General features: G+C 40.8%; 1 protein-coding gene across 9 annotated transcripts in view; it reads right to left on the bottom strand.

The window, feature by feature from the left end:
• Positions 1–1,422: 1,422 nt before the first annotated feature.
• Positions 1,423–17,129, bottom strand: part of usp8 (ubiquitin specific peptidase 8) — a 76,806-nt gene continuing 61,099 nt past the window's right edge. For all 9 annotated transcript variants that reach the window (XM_059639253.1, XM_059639252.1, XM_059639250.1 and 6 more), the window contains 7 exons: positions 16,752–17,011; positions 15,808–16,020; positions 13,906–14,116; positions 12,505–12,738; positions 8,859–9,001; positions 8,210–8,342; positions 1,423–4,596 (listed from right to left, as the gene is read on the bottom strand). In XM_059639253.1, the coding sequence (XP_059495236.1) occupies positions 4,411–4,596; positions 8,210–8,342; positions 8,859–9,001; positions 12,505–12,738; positions 13,906–14,116; positions 15,808–16,020; positions 16,752–17,011 (1,380 nt within the window). In that variant the 3' untranslated portion in view covers positions 1,423–4,410. The remainder of the gene's footprint in view (positions 4,597–8,209; positions 8,343–8,858; positions 9,002–12,504; positions 12,739–13,905; positions 14,117–15,807; positions 16,021–16,751; positions 17,012–17,129) is intronic.

The raw sequence follows: 17,129 nt of genomic DNA, 5'->3' as shown, positions 1-17,129 counted from the left end.
GCACGATAGCTTGGAATTTGATTTAACAAAACCAACACTTCTGCCAGGAAGGGGGAAAATTGCAGCTCAACAACATGGGGGACATTGCCTCATGGTATTATTACCAGATTGTTAATCCAGAGACCCAGGTAATGTCCTGGGGATAATAAAATGTGAGGCTGGATGAACACAGCAGGCCAAGCAGCATCTCAGGAGCACAAAAGCTGACGTTTCGGGCCTAGACCCTTCATCAGAGAGGGGGATGGGGAGAGGGAGCTGGAATAAATAGGGAGAGAGGGGGAGGCGGACCGAAGATGGAGAGTAAAGAAGATAGGTGGAGAGAGTGTAGGTGGGGAGGTAGGGAGGGGATAGGTCAGTCCAGGGAAGACGGACAGGTCAAGGAGGTGGGATGAGGTTAGTAGGTAGCTGGGGGTGCGGCTTGGTGTGGGAGGAAGGGATGGGTGAGAGGAAGAACCGGTTAGGGAGGCAGAGAAGAAGTTCTGAAGAAGTTACCCTCCTCCCTCCGGACCAACCCTGTCTCTGCCTCCCTAACCGGTTCTTCCTCTCACCCATCCCTTCCTCCCACACCAAGCCGCACCCCCAGCTACCTACTAACCTCATCCCACCTCCTTGACCTGTCCGTCTTCCCTGGACTGACCTATCCCCTCCCTACCTATACTCTCTCCACCTTCGGTCCGCCTCCCCCTCTCTCCCTATTTATTCCAGCTCCCTCTCCGATGAAGGGTCTAGGCCCGAAACGTCAGCTTTTGTGCTCCTGAGATGCAGCTTGGCCTGTGTTCATCCAGCCTCACATTTTATTATCTTGGAATTCTCCAGCATCTGCAGTTCCTATTATCTCCAATGTCCTGGGGACCTGGCTTTGAATCCTTCCACAGCATACAGGGTAATTTGAACTCAATAAATATTTGGGATTAAGAATTTAATGATGCGCATGAATCCACTGCTGATTGTCAGAAAAACTCATCTGGTTCACTAATGTCCTTTAGGGAGGAAAACTTTCTTGGTCTGACCTACATGTGACTCCAGACCCAGAGCAATTTGGTTGACTCAACTGCCCTCCGGGCAATTAGGGTTAGGTAATAAATGCTGGCCTAGCCAGCAATGGCATCATCCCATGAATGAATAAAGAAAAAAAATAAGCAGCTGTCTGGCTAAATGGACTACAGAATATTCACAAACCTCCAGTCTAATATCAGCCAGATCCTTAGGTTGTACTGTGTTGGACAAAAGCTAAGAACAAAATTAAAAAGCCAAAAGCAGATAATTTTTGCTAGTAAATGACCATTCACTGTATCAAGCTCCATCTACCAACTGACTAACTGCCCACACACTTCAAAATGAATAAATCAAGGGCAACTTCATAGAAAAATGTAACTGGAGTGCAACAACAATGATTGGCACAGAGAGATAACAAACAGCAAATGGGTTAAAAATGACATGGTGTTTAATATTGAAAAATGTGAAATAATACACAGCAGTTTGAAAAATAATGATTATCAAATAAAAGACAGTCCAGTAGTCAAGTCAGGTTAAAAAAACCCCAAAGTTAATTACAACATTAAATGCTGTCACATGTAACTGCACTCCAAAAGAAAATAAAATATGCAACAGATGCAGAAATAGGTGGAGGAATGTTTGCCCGATAAATCAACCATATGACTGTGCTTGAGTAAAAGCCAAAACAACTGCGGATGCAGTAAACCAGGAACAAAAACAAAGTTGCTGGAAAAGCTCAGCAAGTCTGGCAGCATCTGTGAAGAGGAAAACAGAATTAACATTTTGGGTCTGGTGACCCTTCCTCAGGACTGTGCATGAAACTTGCTACCATACAAACTGGAGATGAAAATAATTTTAAAAACACTAACGTCATCTCAATTGTAATTATTTGCAAATGAGCCAGGCAATTCAGTTTCCACTTAACCTTTGTACTAAAATGAAACTACATTTCCATGCAAAATGTTATTGAAAAAGCATATAAAATATTTTACTTTTACTTGTCAATCGCACAGGGCCACAGTTTCTCATGCAAGACTGGTTAAATATCAACAGAAAACAGTACAAGCCGCGAAATAAAAATTTAGATCTGATCTTAAGTAATTTTTTCCTTAGATACTTAGCCAGTTTCTTTCCCCTATTTTGCATTCCCATGTGTGATATTTATTGTGGAACCACAGATTTGCAGCAATACCAGCTACATTTGTTGCAGTGCAAATGATCAAAAATGTATCAAGACTGTGTGACAGCAGCACTTCACCAGTAATATTAGTGTAGCAATACTACATTTAGGCACGGGGGAAGGGGACAGTTTAAAAGAACATCTGTCATTCAATGAAACTAACGTAATGTGATGTTCTCCAAATTTTGTAAAAAAAAGTGACTGATGTTTCCTCAAAGCAACAGGCCTGATTACTTCTGCAATATTTCTAAACCAATATCCATGAAGGAGGAATTATAAATTTAGTTTGGTGACAGTTTTCAGATTAAATGCCTGGCTAATTTAATTGAAATTAATTTTAGATTGCATTTTGCAGTGCATTTTATGGTGAAGTAGGTTTAAAAGGAAATTAACGTGTGAAAGAACAAGTTAAGCTCACTGGAATTTCCAAACAGCAATTAACTTCAGTTGCAAGCTATCAGCATCATGAAATTTTTGATGACAAACTGGGAGGAATACAACAAAATTCTTTTTATTCTTTGAAGGTAAATGTAGGTGAGCCTACAAGGTGCACTGTGATGTAGCAGTGGCCTTGGTAAGAGAAACCCTGAGATGCATTGATCTAAAAGAGCTTAGGACATAGATATCGTTTGCAAGATCACAGACCATACTAAATCAATATAGTTTGAAACAACCCTGAGGTCTTTGAACAAATTACTGGCAAAAATAATTCTTCAGTGATGTTCAAAAGTCAAAAGGTATGCTTTGAGTGCAATCTCTCACCTGCCTGAATTTCTGCTTCCAGCTATTGTGATATAAAGCCAAAACCAGAGAATGGGGTATCAGGCAGGATTGATCCAAGAAACCAGAGAAGGACCTCCCATTCCTGAGTGTTCAACCATTCAATCTGGCAATGGTTATTCTAAACTTTAGTTTCATGCACCTGCTTTAGTTTTGTAATGCCTTTACCATTTACAAACATGGGGCATGTTTTGTCTTAAATGGCTCTGAGCAACAAGTTCCCATATCCTTTGTGCAAAAGCACTTCTTGAAATCAGCCTTTATTCTGCACTCTCCCAATAGAGGAAGTCATTGCCATTTACCAAATCAATTCCTTAACATCTTAGAACACCTCAACTAGATTTTACATTAACCTTGTATGGAATACCAACCTATTCTATGCTAACAGTCCTCAATCCTCCCAGATCAGTATACTTTAGTAAATCTGTATTGCATTGCATTCCCTCCAAGCCCAATATATTCTACACAATGTGCAGTGCATCAGCTGAGGTTTAACCAGAGCTCTGGGCACTGCACTCCAGCTCCCATGATATAAAAGGCCAACATTTCATTAGCTTTTCTGATCTTTCAAAGCAAAGAATCCAAGAACTTCTACAAAGTCTTGGAAGTCCTGTCAATGTTGAGCAATGAAAGACATGCAAATATAAAGGTAGAAATGAGCTCTCAATTTCTTCCTACAAGCATCAATGGCATTGCAAACAGCAAATGAATGATTGATCAAACAAATAGTTGTGCAGTTACACAGTAACAGTTTAGAAACCGAAGATCAAGGATCACCCCATTAACAAGAGATTGTTCAGACCTGAACTGTTAAAGGCAAGTATATTTGATACATTTCACACCTTTTGCAAAAGTCTGAAAATAATTAATTTGCAATATAACTTTTGAGATAAATCTGCTGTATCTTCATTAAAGTACCTTTACTGCAAGGTTACTTCAAATACGAGTATTACTTTAAAACTATTTATATATTATATACACATACACAATTTGTGCAAGTCTGCAATCATTATGTACAGATACATTCTCATCTATTCAGATTACTTCTGGTTATTTTCACAGTACAGAAAGATTTAAATATAATTGAGAAAGGCCATTTCGAACAGGAACAAATCATTTAAGATTTATGCCTTGTGGCGTAACAAAGATCTTGTGAAGGGCAATATGTTCTGGCTCTTCAAACCACTGCAGTTACAAATACAGACCAGTGAACAGGATATTTGACACTCAATCATTCTAATTAGGCAGTTAAATGTTACATGACTAAAAATCATTTTTCTGGTAAAGTACAAAGGGCAGGTCCATCTGGTAAAGCTCTAGCGTTGCAAGACCACAAGTCTTTTTCAAAACAGCTGGACATGCTGCTAATGTTCTTGGTCATATGCCCAACATTTATTAATATTGGCACAAACCATATGGAGTATCACTTTGGAAATTCACTACACTGAACACTGCTATGTAGCTAAATCAACCACACGCAACTCCAGTGAGCTGTAGAAGAGAATGTAGGCGGCTGATGATCTCACTGAAGAAGGTGATATCTCTGAAACATCTTGATCATCAAACTTGAACCAGCGCTGTTTCACAGCATTCTTGCAGTAGGCTGTATAGTGTCCTCCATCTAGTCCTCCATAATGGTTCTGTACAAATTCAAAAAATAAACCTAGCGGTTAATATCAACTACTTTATGAAGGTTGATGTTACTGCATAGCCAAGCACTTTCAAGCTTTTATGAAATCTTGTTAACGTGGCAATATTTCTCTTTATGGAAAGGTCCAATAAGCCCTGTATATTACAGATTTCAGAGTGGTAGCCAGATCCAATTTTCTTCATAAGATAAAGTTTGGAGCTGGATGAACACAGCAGGCCAAGCAGCATCTCAGGAGCACAAAAGCTGACGTTTCGGGCCTAGACCCTTCAGAGGGGGAGATGGGGAGACAGGGGGAGTCAGACCAAAGATGGATAGAGGAGAAGATAGGTGGAGAGGAGAGTATAGGTGGGGAGGAGTTAGGACAGTCCGGGGAGGAAGGACAGGTCAAGGAGGCGGGTTGAGGTTAGTAGGTAGGAAATGGAGGTGCGGCTTGAGGTGGGAGGACCCGCTCCTCATCCCCCTCTCCGATGAAGGGTCTAGGCCCGAAACGTCAGCTTTTGTGCTCCTGAGATGCTGCTTGGCCTGCTGTGTTTATCAAGCTCCAAACTTTGTTATCTTGGATTCTCCTGCATCTGCAGTTCCCATTCTCTTTGATTCTGATTTTCTTCACTTCGTTTTCAGTAAGATCTGACAGCAGATGCATAACATGCCGTTTAACACAGAGGCCATGATTAACTCTGGATAAATGCTTTCAAGTTCTAGTACAGCAGATTGTGAATCAGAGTTTGGTTACCAAAATAAACTTGGAAGTTATCATTCATGGGAGGGAGACAGCTGTTAGCTTATCATGTAAAAAAAAAGCTGGTTCCCTTTTGGGGGAAAAAAATGGCTATGTACAGAACCAGTACGTTACTTGTGATCCCAGTCTTGTACTGATATGACAAATTTATAACTAACTAACTATTCTCTAAAAGCCACCTGGATATATAAGCTGCAGCCATTCACCAGAACTCCAGCCTTGCCTGCAATGCCCACACCTTGTAAATGAACTAAAGAATGATAGAATTAGCTACTCAACATAGAACACAGAACATTACAGGCCTTCGGCCCTATGTTGTGCCGACCTGACATACCAATCTGAAGCCCATCTAACCTGCACTATTCCATGTACATGCATATGCTTGTCCAATGTCGACTTAAATGTACCTAAAGTTGGCAAATCTACTACCGTTGCAGACAAAGCGTTCGATTCCCTTACTACTCTGAGTAAAGAAACTACCTCTGACATCTGTCCTATATCTTTCACCCCTCAATTTAAAGCTATGCCCCCTCGTGCTCGCTGTCACCATCCTAGGAAAAAGGCTCTCCCTATCCACCCGATCTAACCCTCTGATTATTTTATATGTCTCAATTAAGTCACCTCTCAACCTTCCCTCCATACCAGGCAACATCCTAGTAAATCTCCTCTGCACCCTTTCCAAAGGTTCCACATCCTCCTTATAATGCGGTGACCAGAACTGTACACAATACTCCAAGTGCGGCCGCACCAGAGTATTGCTCAGCTGCAGCATAACCTCTTGGTTCCAGAACTCGATCCCACTATTAATAAAAGCTAAAACACTGTTTGCCTTAACAGCCCTGTCAACCTGGCTGACAACTTTCAAGGATCTGTGTACATGGACACAGAGATCTCTTTGCTCATCTACACTACTAAGAATCTTACCATTAGCCCAGTACTTTGCCTTCCGGTTACTCCTACCAAAGTGCATCACCTCACACTTGTCTGCATTAAACTCCATTTGCCACCTCTCAGCCCAGCTCTGCAGCTTATCTATGTCTCTCTGCAACCTACAGCATCCTTCATCACTATCCACAACTCCATCGACCTTAGTGTTGTCTGCAAATTTACTAACCCATCCTTCTACGCCCTCATCCAGGTCATTTACAAAAATGACAAACAGCAGTGGACCCAACACCGACCCTTGCGGTACACCACTAGTAACTGGTCTCCAGGATGAACATTTCCCATCAACTACCACCCTCTGCCTTCTTTCAGAAAGCCAATTTCTGATCCAAACTGCTATATCTCCCACAATCCCATTCCTCTGCATTTTGTACAATAGTCTGTTATGGGGAACCTTATCGAATGCCTTGCTGAAACCCACATACACCACATCAACCGTTATACTCTCATCTACCTGTTTGGTCACCTTCTCAAAGAACTCAATAAAGGTTTGTGAGGCACGACCTAGCCTTCACAAAACCGTGCCGAGTATTCCTAATCAATTTATTCTTTTCTAGATGATTATAAATCCTCTCTTTTATAACCTTTTCCAACACTTTACCAGTAACTGAATCTGGAAGAAAAAAATTGTTTAAAAAATCATCAGTGTGTGCATAACATCTGGGCAAAGAAAATAAAAGCCATTTTACTTAAGGTGCTGTTTTCCAATAACAAACTGCCTGAGTTTGAAAGAAAATTACAGAATCCCCCAATGTATAAAGGAATTGTTGAAATATGGCAATATTCAAGAAACCGCTGTGGACGAACGCAGATTTTCAGCTCATTTAGTCATTTTTTTTCTAGAATTTACTGTGAAATAGACTGAACTATTAGTGTCACCTAATACACTTCTGTGCAATGTCACAGAATATTCAAGCAATGGCAAAAATATCTTGCCACCATCCACTTCCAGTCAACTTTATTTCCTAATTATAAATTCCTTTACTCAGATGTGTCATGGAAACTAGCCATGTTACTGTGGCACTAACTACACTATTGCAGAGTTGGCAGAGCCGTACCCAATGGCTGTGCTGCAAGAGAGCTTTTTGCTTAGAATAACTCCACCCACCTGCTCTGAACACAAGAGACCTTGATCAAAGCACATACAAAATAAACACACAATGAAATTGAAATGGGGCATGAATAACGTTAAAGTACACTATTCTGATGACCTCCGATCTATTTAAAGTCTACACCTTGTATTTTCTCCCTCCTTATGCAACCAGACAAGACAGCCTGGCTATAAACTAATTGTTTCAGATCCAGCCATGTCCATCCGGTGGGGGACCATTTCCTCCACCTTTTATTTGGATGACTTCATTTCTTGTTCTCTTCAAGATGTCCAAGGATATTTTTGTCCTCAACTCATACCTAAACAATTTCCAACTTTAGTTATTGGTTCTGTCTGAATGTCACAATACAAACCCACAGGCACAAGTTCTCAAGTCTCCCCTCCCACCACCCCCAAGATAGAAGTAGAGTTTGCAAACCTCAAAACCTTGCTAAAATACAGCATTACAATTATTCCACATCAGCTCTTACCACTTCTCTGGCATTCATCAATTTGTTTAAATTCTGAACTCTGCTGATGAGAAAAGGTGATTTGAACTTTATTAAATATCAAAACTGGGCATAGAAACCAGCTAGCAGAAATAGCTTTATTTTAAAAGGTGTAAATAGGGAAAATAGAAAGATTGTGGCTAAGAGTACAGGAAAACTATTAACATTAACTTTGGGAGGGTAAAATTCATCCCAGTGCAATCAATTGGATAAATGTTGAGTATTGTGACTTAGATTTACAAGAAACCCTTATGCCAAACTAACCATGACCCAAAAAAAAACTGTAAATTGTAAGAAGTGTGAGAATATATCCATTTACCGACACGGCAAATAAATTGTATCTTTTCACATTGTTCCTGGGGCCAATTATGTAGCTGAAGAAGTCCAGATTCTCCAATGGAAAATCAACATTTGTCTGCAGCTTCTGTTTCCATCTCCCTTCATAAGAGAATCTGTGAAAATTACAACAGAAATGAGATACAGTACAAGACAATACTGAGCAAGACAAGCTTAGCAAATTGACACTAGATCTTTGGCTTTGTTAATTGTGCTTGCTGTAGTAATGTGGAAGGAATAGCTCTCATGCTTTCTACGGTTTTGTGATTTACATCTACATAAAAAAACAAACATTTTCCTCCCACTGGAAGCTTATAGCTCATGTTACAGTCCATAAGCATGAACCATCTACTGTCTCAGTCACCCAGCACATACCTATCAGTCTCTGACTATGTATCAAAGTCCCAGCAACCTTGCCCTTTCCAAGCAATCTCTCTCTCAATTTCGAAGATTCGATAGTGATCAAAAGTACAGTTTGGCTGAAACGTCATAACACGGCCTGATACAAGCAGGCAGTCTGATTGCACTGACACCAGTCTGGCCTTGTCATAGAACAGCTAACAACAGATCAGCCTGGGATACAGGGCATTTTCTCATGGGTCAGAACTGTGACCACACTAAAGGAAACGCACCGTTTTAAATGTATCAACAGGATCGGAGGCAGTTTCCAGATCTCTAGCTTCTTTGTTGAGTCCCTGTGCGCTTTGCAATTGCTGCAGTGGAATCGGTTATTGTCTGTCAGCTTCTCTTCTTTGGAAAACAATTTGAGACAATCCTTCAAAACACAATGTCAATTTTGATTAAAATTTGAATTAAATCCATTGGATACAATAATCAAGACTTTTGTTAAAACTCTACCTCTTAAGAACTAATTTGTGTTATTAACATGTTCATCCCTGGGAGTGACACGTTAATGGAACCAGATATTAAAACTAAAATTATATTTAACAACGAAAGATGAACCACCACTATCCTCAGCAGCAGACTGGGAACTCTCCACGACTGTCACAATGGTGCACTCACCCATAAATCCTTTCAGAATAATATATTCAAATGTCAATTTGGTCTAAATCTCACATTAACATTAAACAATACAGAAATACAAGAAAAAGTAAAACAAAAATGTCCACAAAACTGAAGTGGAAATTAACTGCTGCAAACATATCTCATGCAATGCTCTTGATTAAAGGCCTCCACTAAATGATTTCCCTTTCCTATAATTTTCTCCCTCATCTCTCAAGATTCTGACCTAATTTTCCAGGTTAACACTATAGAACACTGCATTCATAGGAGTACCGCATTCTTGATTTTCCAAGTCAGGTATTAATTAAGGCACAACCTGCTTGACCTATCAGGTATGAAGAACCCCATGCTGATTAAAAAAGAGAGAGAGAGGCAGGGATGATTTTCTAAATGGTGAGAAAACTCGTAAAGCAGAAGTAGAAAGGGATCTGGGAGTGTTGGTCCAGGATTCTCTAAAGGTTAACTTGCAGGTAGAGTCCATGATTAAGAAAGCAAATGTAATGTTGTCGTTTATCTCAAGAGGGTTGGAATACAAAAGCAGTGATGTGCTTCTGAGACTTTATAAAGCTCTAGTTAGGCCTCATTCAGAATACTGTGTCCAATTTTGGACCCCACACCTCAGGAAGGACAAACTAGCCCTGGAGAATGTCCAGCGGATATTCACACGGATGATCCCTGGAATGGTAGGTTTAACGTATGATGAATGGCTAAGGATCCTGGGATTGTATTCATTAGAGTTTAGAATGTTGAGGGGAGATCTAATAGAAACTTGCAAGATAATGTATGGCTTAGAAAGGGTGGATGCTGGGAAGTTGTTTCCGTTAGGCAAGGAGACTAGGACCCGTGGGCACAGCCTTAAAATTAGAGGGGGTAAATTTAAAACAGAAATGAGGAGACATTTCTTCAGCCAGAGAGTGGTGGGCCTGTGGAATTCATTGCCAAGGAGCGCAGTGGAGGCTGGGACGTTAAATGTCTTCAAGGCAGAGATTGATAAATTCTTGATCTCACAAGGAATTAGTTCTTTGAGAAGTAGACGAAAAAGGTAGACGAGAGTAAACCGGTTGATGTGGTGTATGTGGATTTCAGCAAGGTGTTCAATAAGGTTCCCCACAGTAGGCTACTGTACAAAATGCGGAGGAATAGAATTGTGGGAGATATAGCAGTTTGGATCAGAAATTGGTTTGCTGAAAGAAGACAGTGTGGTAGTTGATGGGAAATGTTCATCCTGGAGACCAGTTACTAGTGGTGTACCGCAAGGGTCGGTGTTGGGTCCACTGCTGTTTGTCATTTTTATAAATGACCTGGATGAGGGCGTAGAAGGATGGGTTAGTAAATTTGCAGACGACACTAAGGTCGGTGGAGTTGTGGATAGTGATGAAGGATGCTGTAGGTTGCAGAGAGACATAGATAAGCTGCAGAGCTGGGCTGAGAGGTGGCAAATGGAGTTTAATGCAGACAAGTGTGAGGTGATGCACTTTGGTAGGAGTAACCGGAAGGCAAAGTACAGGGCTAATGGTAAGATTCTCAGTAGTGTAGATGAGCAGAGAGATCTCTGTGTCCATGTACACAGATCCTTGAAAGTTGCCACCCAGGTTGACAGGGCTGTTAAGGCATACAGTGTTTTAGCTTTTATTAATAGAGGGATCGAGTTCCGGAACCAAGAGGTTATGGTGAAGCTGCACAAAACTCTGGTGCGGCCGCACTTGGAGTATTGCGTACAGTTCTGGTCACCGCATTATAAGAAGGATGTGGAAGCTTTGGAAAGGGTGCAGAGGAGATTTACTAGGATGTTGCCTGGTATGGAGGGCAGGTCTTACAAGGAAAGGCTGAGGGACTGGAGGCTGTTTTCGTTAGAGAGAAGGTTGAGAGGTGACTTAATTGAGACATGTAATATAATCAGAGGGTTAGATCGGGTGGATAGGGAGAGCCTTTTTCCTAGGATGGTGACAGCGAGCACGAGGGGGCATAGCTTTAAATTGAGGGGTGAAAGATATAGGACAGATGTCAGAGGTAGTTTCTTTACTCAGAGTAGTAAGGGAATGGAACGCTTTGTCTGCAACGGTAGTAGATTCGCCAACTTTAAGTACATTTAAGTCATCATTGGACAAGCATATGGACATACATGAAATAGTGTAGGTTAGATGGGCTTCAGATTGGTATGTCAGGTCGGCACAACATTGAGGGCCGAAGGGCCTGTACTGTGCTGTAATGTTCTATGTTCAATGATCAAGGGCTATGGGCAGAGTCCAGGGAAGTGGAGTTGAAATGCCCATCAGCCACGATTGAATGGCAGAGTGGGCTTGATGGGCTGAATGGCCTTACTTCCACTCCTGTGTCTTTTGGTCTTATGAATGAGGCAGGGACCTCTTACAAGCTCCCAGCCAACACACCTACAATCAGTAAACATGACCACAGGTAATTCACTTCAGTACTATTTGCTCACTGTTTCCTTACATTACAACATCCCTTCAAACTAAATCCACTGATTGTGTTTTGCAATGCGATGCCCTGACAAATTGCTCAGTAAATGCAGGTTCCAATTAATAAGTGTCAGCAGGCTATTCTCTCCATTACAAACTGAGTTACCATTCCACCACATGCGCACATTCAACACAGATTGCTGGATAACAACCAAAATCAAGAACTCACATTATTACCACAATCACAAGAACTCTCAGAATCTGAGAGCCACAAATACAGCTTCTTATTTTCTAAAGAAGCAGGACACAGGCCAGGCTACAGGCAAAATCACAATGTCACAATCAGACCTAATCAGTCAGTCAGAGCTGCACCATCTGGCTGGGCTAGGGAGGGGAGAGGAGAGAAAAGAAAAGAACACAAAAGACAATCTCACTTTTCAATGACTGCAACCTTAGAATAAGCTCAAGCATTTAATATTCCTGTCTTTGTGGCGGTGGGAACTGGGGACAAGGCAGGCATGGAGGTCAACAACAGGGCTCAGTTACAGTTAGAATCTTTTGACTCTGTCCTGAAGAAAGTGGATTGTGCAAAGTTCACATCCACAGGCACATTCTTTCCTATCTAATGATCTAACAAAATGGCTTTCCTTGATTTACATCTGAAAAGCATGACAGCAGGAAATTTAACTACAACAGGACCACAATTAAGCCTAACCATATTGGTTGCAATTTTTCCATCTGACTCCTACCCCACCCTCAACCACTATGAGAACAATATAAATTTTGAACAAAAGCAATGAACAAATAATCTGTAAAGCTTGCGTAAATATCTTACCTGGAGAGAACATTTGCTAGATGATGGAAGTGGCAAAGATAGATACATAAAGGCTTCAAATGTTCGGGACCTCTTATGACAAGTCAGACACTGTACAGTTGACTTAAACTGGCCTTGGAACAAAGCCACAATAATGGACTCATTGAGTAGTTTGTGCTTTTGCCAGGCTAAATCTGCTGCCCTCGTGTCATCCAAGCTATCTGTACTTTCTTCTTTGTATCTCTTCCGGTCAGCCTGAGAGAAATTAGAAAGGAGAAATGTTAGTTCCAGATTAGGAGTACATACTTACCTGGCACACCGAGCTGATCAAAGAACAGGTGAACTGACCATTCACCATCAACAACTGAATATTTGGCATGTGGGAGCAGAAGGTCAGGATATCCTTATCAAATGGATAGTGAGAGGTATATTACAACCTACAAGTTATCTTCATGACCACTGCATTGCTTCACGGTCAGAAAGACCAAAAGCAGACTATTCTTATCCAACGTAGCTAAACATCAGTCAATCACAACACATTCACTAGGGCACAGATAATGGGAACTGCAGATACTGGAGAATCCAAGATAACCAAGTGTGAAGCTGAATGAACACAGCAGGCCAAGCAGCATCTCAGGAGCACAGGGTCAAGAGAATGTGGGCATTACTGGTTAGGCAGAAAAAAAAAAACAGCTGCAACCTGAGTAAACGTGAATTCACCTCATGTTATAATGATCTTCATAAATCAGAAAACTACTTACTGATGCAACAGAAAAAGGCTTTTAATCTGCGCCTATATGGTAGGTTGACAATCTGAGAGCTCAAAGATTGCCTCTATCCCAATGCACAAATTTAGCATAATGTCTTCTCTCACTGATAAATAAAAGAAAACACCAACAAATATGTTGTCCTCTGCTGCATTTTTTTATATATAGGACAATACATCAGGAACAATAGTTTTCATTTTTGGTTGCTGCAGTTGCAGCCTAAGTATAGCTGGAACACAGCATTAGAGTTCAATCTGATACTAGAACAAAGCAGCAGCAACTCTTTGGAGCAGAAGCCAGATCTTAATGGCTTTACAGGTTCAACATTAGTTGGAAGCTAACACTTCGAAAGTTGCGTAAACACTTTGTTAAAAAGGGAAAATAAAACCAGAAAGACTATTACAACAATTAAATTAAAAATTACTGAACAGGAGAGGACCATTTGTCCTTGGGCATGTGCCACTTCATCTAAAGCCATATTCTGCACCTCTCTTTAAAAAGCCATGATTAAACAAGACGAGGAGTGTGCGCATGAGAGGGGAGCGTGTGCGTGAGCCAGAGCCAGAGCGCGCACGCATGAGAGCAACAAACAATTTACACAATTCTCCTAACCGCGCACACTGCAACTATGCCACTGCATTCTGTTAACTCTTACTTTATTCAGATCTTCATGGAGTCCATCCATTAGAAACAGAAGCAATTCCTGGGAATCTTGTTGCACATACCCTGCAAACGTATCATTTATTTTTCCTATGCGTCCCTTAAAGTCCTTTGGACTGATGCATTTATATTGACCTGACCACAAGCTCTTCATTATCACACCAAACTCTTCAGCCACCTCACCTTTATGACCAAGAATGTTTGACCTATCAAAAAAAACCAAATTGAAATTATTCACTTTACACAAACCTTCCAACAATATCACAGAATCCTTACTGTGTAGAAACAGGCCATTCAACCCAACAAGTCCAAGCCACCCACTCCAAACAGCATTCCACTCAGACCACCACCACACCCTTTCCCTGAAACCCTGCATTTGCCCCGTCTAATCCACCTAACTTACACGTCTTTGGACACTATGGGACAATTTGGCACAGCCAATCCACCCTAAGCTACACATCTCTGGATTCACTGGAGCACCCAGCGAAAACCCACACAGACACAGAGAATGCGTGTGGAGTTTGCGCAATTGCCTGAGGGTGGAATTGTACCTGTGTCACTGGTGCCAAGGCGCTGCAGCGCTAACCACTGAGCCACTATGCTGGCCCGTGTGACAGGATTACATTTTAGTAAAGGCAAAGGCAGAAATACACAGTCTAGTTACAATCAGAGAGATTTCAGCTTTAAATGTCTAAGATTTCATTGTGAATTACTTACCTACTCCATAACACACAGGTGTGGAAGCAGGCCATTCAGCCTAGAATCCACTCTGACACCCAATGGCATCATAGCTGCAGGTAGCATTTGTTAGCATTGATCTGGGTGGCAACAGCGAGTTTTTTTAAAGAAAGATTGGCACTGAGAGGTTAGGGCTTTCAGCAAAAGTAATGCATTTCTAAGTCAGGATGGTGCATGGACTGGAAAGGCACTTCAAGTGGTGGCCCATGAATGGGTGTACTTTTCCTTCCAGGTGATAAAGCCAGTGACTGGACAATAAAAGTGACATTTCTTTCCAAGATAGCCTCGCATAACTTGTACCTGTGTCCTCAATGTTAACTAGGTAAAAGCACTGTAAACGTAACGAATTGTGAATCGGAATCACTCATTTATTGACTGTCAAAGTTGTTTTCTCAAGTCGAAGAGATAGGGATTTTGCTGGTAAGAATCAACATACGTTGCTTATCTAATTGGTGATCATAACTATTCCAAATATGGAACTGTTGAGAGTTGGATTGGAGAGACAGGAAGTGCGTTGATTATGGCTCCCAATCTGCCTGGCCATTTAACTATTTCCATGAGGAGCCATTGGAGTAAGAGATTCTGTAAAAAGAACTGGCCGTTGGTCTTTTTTCTCATTGTTTACTTTCTAAGCAACACCACCTGAAACTATCCAAAAGTTTATAAATGAATGTTAGATGTTAAATTTGAAGTGTTTGTGTCCAAGTATTCCAGCTGTAGCACTCAAACCTCAAATCAGCAAATTGTGGATTTATATCCATCTCTGGACAAAAAACAAAACAAAAAAAATCCAAGCTGACCCTTCAATGCAGTACTGAGGGAGTAGTGCATGTCAGAAGTGCCAACTTTCAGACGTAATGTTAAATCAAGTCCCATCTTGCTTCTCAGCTGGATGTAATCTTTTCCATGGCTGCTATTTTGATGAAAAGTTATTTGCAGTGAGCTGATCAGCAATTAAACCTCAACCAACATCACTTCAAAAAAAGTTATTTGATTATTATCCTGTTTGTGGGAATCTGCTGGGCTTCAACAGCCACTAGACTTCAGCAGCAGTTCACTGACTGTGAAGCACTCCAAGTCACAGGAAGTGCTACAATAAGGCACAACTTTTTTTGTCTTTCATCACAACATGATATCGCTTACAAGTGGTAATTGTTACCTGTTAATATCTTGTTGGTAGAAATTTTTATTGAAGTACTCTGCCAGATGAGGAGTATTGCACAAACACTGCAAAATAGAATTCATATAGCAGGTATTGCCAAGGTTTCGCAGGCCAGTCAGTGCTCGCCCCATCCCTCCATATACAGGGTTCAGGTTTCGGATTTGAGAAGCAGAAGGGCTGGAGATTTCAGTTTTGCTGTAACCAGGGGGCCTGCAAAAGATGAAAAAATCTTTTAAAAATCCATTTAATTTAGAGCAGAGACTAGTGACTCCCTGATTACTCAATAATCAAGGTGCACACTTTAATTCATTACAAAAAAGATTATACTATTCACAGTTTGAAAAAACACACTAGCATGGACAAAATTCAGATTTTGTACACCTTTTACAGGAAAATCTGCTTAAAATTATTTGGATGTGGTAATTCAAAACCATCATGAAGCAATTATTGCAAAAGATCATAATTCTAAATTGGGGATTTACCAAAAAAGTTGGGATTGAGATGGGAGTATGGTGGTCGTGGGGGTTGTGAGAATGAGCAAACAAGTTTATCTTTGCTAAGTACAGTTTTCTGAGTAAATAAAAACTAAGAACGGTGGATGCTTTAAATCTGGAGCAAAAACAGAAGTCGCTGGAAAAGTTGAAATCAGAATTAATGTTTCAGTTCCAACGGTGGGTCACCAGACCCAAAACATTAACTCTGATTTTTTTCTTCACAGATGCTGCCAGAAAGGCTGAGCTTTTCCAGCAACTTCTGTTTTTGTACAGTTTTCTGAGCATCAGGTCCACAGCGGCAATAGCGAAGATGCAGGAACAAGTAACTGGTCCAAGTTGTGAACAGAACATTACTGAATAAGATCTTAACTTGCACTTGAGAAAATGAATGTGTCGAGTGTATTGTTGACTACAGACAATAGCTTGAAAATAATTAAAAGAACCTACTTTGTTTCCCGATTAACTCTGGGCACTATTTTTGTCATTGTTTTGTTTTGCTCTTCTTGAACAGCTTGAGCAATATCCGGTGAGGAGAATGAACGTTTTAACTTAGGAATGTCAACATCAGTTGCACTTCGTGGTTTGGCTTTGAGAGTTGGGGGGGTTGCAGGAGGAGTAATTGATGGCACCATTTCAGGCGGATACATATGAACAGAGTTAGTTGGTGAATGATAGTAGCGGTAGGTTCCAGTCACCACATCAAGAAACTGAAAAGGAGCAAATACAAGGTGTAAGGTTTACGTAAAAGATTAGACTTTGGTATTGTGGTAGACAGAAGGCAAAAGTGACACTGAAACTTAGTAAAAGATACGATCTTACTAAATA

Source organism: Stegostoma tigrinum, chromosome 33 (genome assembly GCF_030684315.1).
Source record: "Stegostoma tigrinum isolate sSteTig4 chromosome 33, sSteTig4.hap1, whole genome shotgun sequence".
NCBI classification, from domain to species: Eukaryota; Metazoa; Chordata; class Chondrichthyes; order Orectolobiformes; family Stegostomatidae; genus Stegostoma; species Stegostoma tigrinum.
Note: the sequence above shows the minus strand (reverse complement) of the source record. Positions and strands in the feature narration are given on the sequence as shown.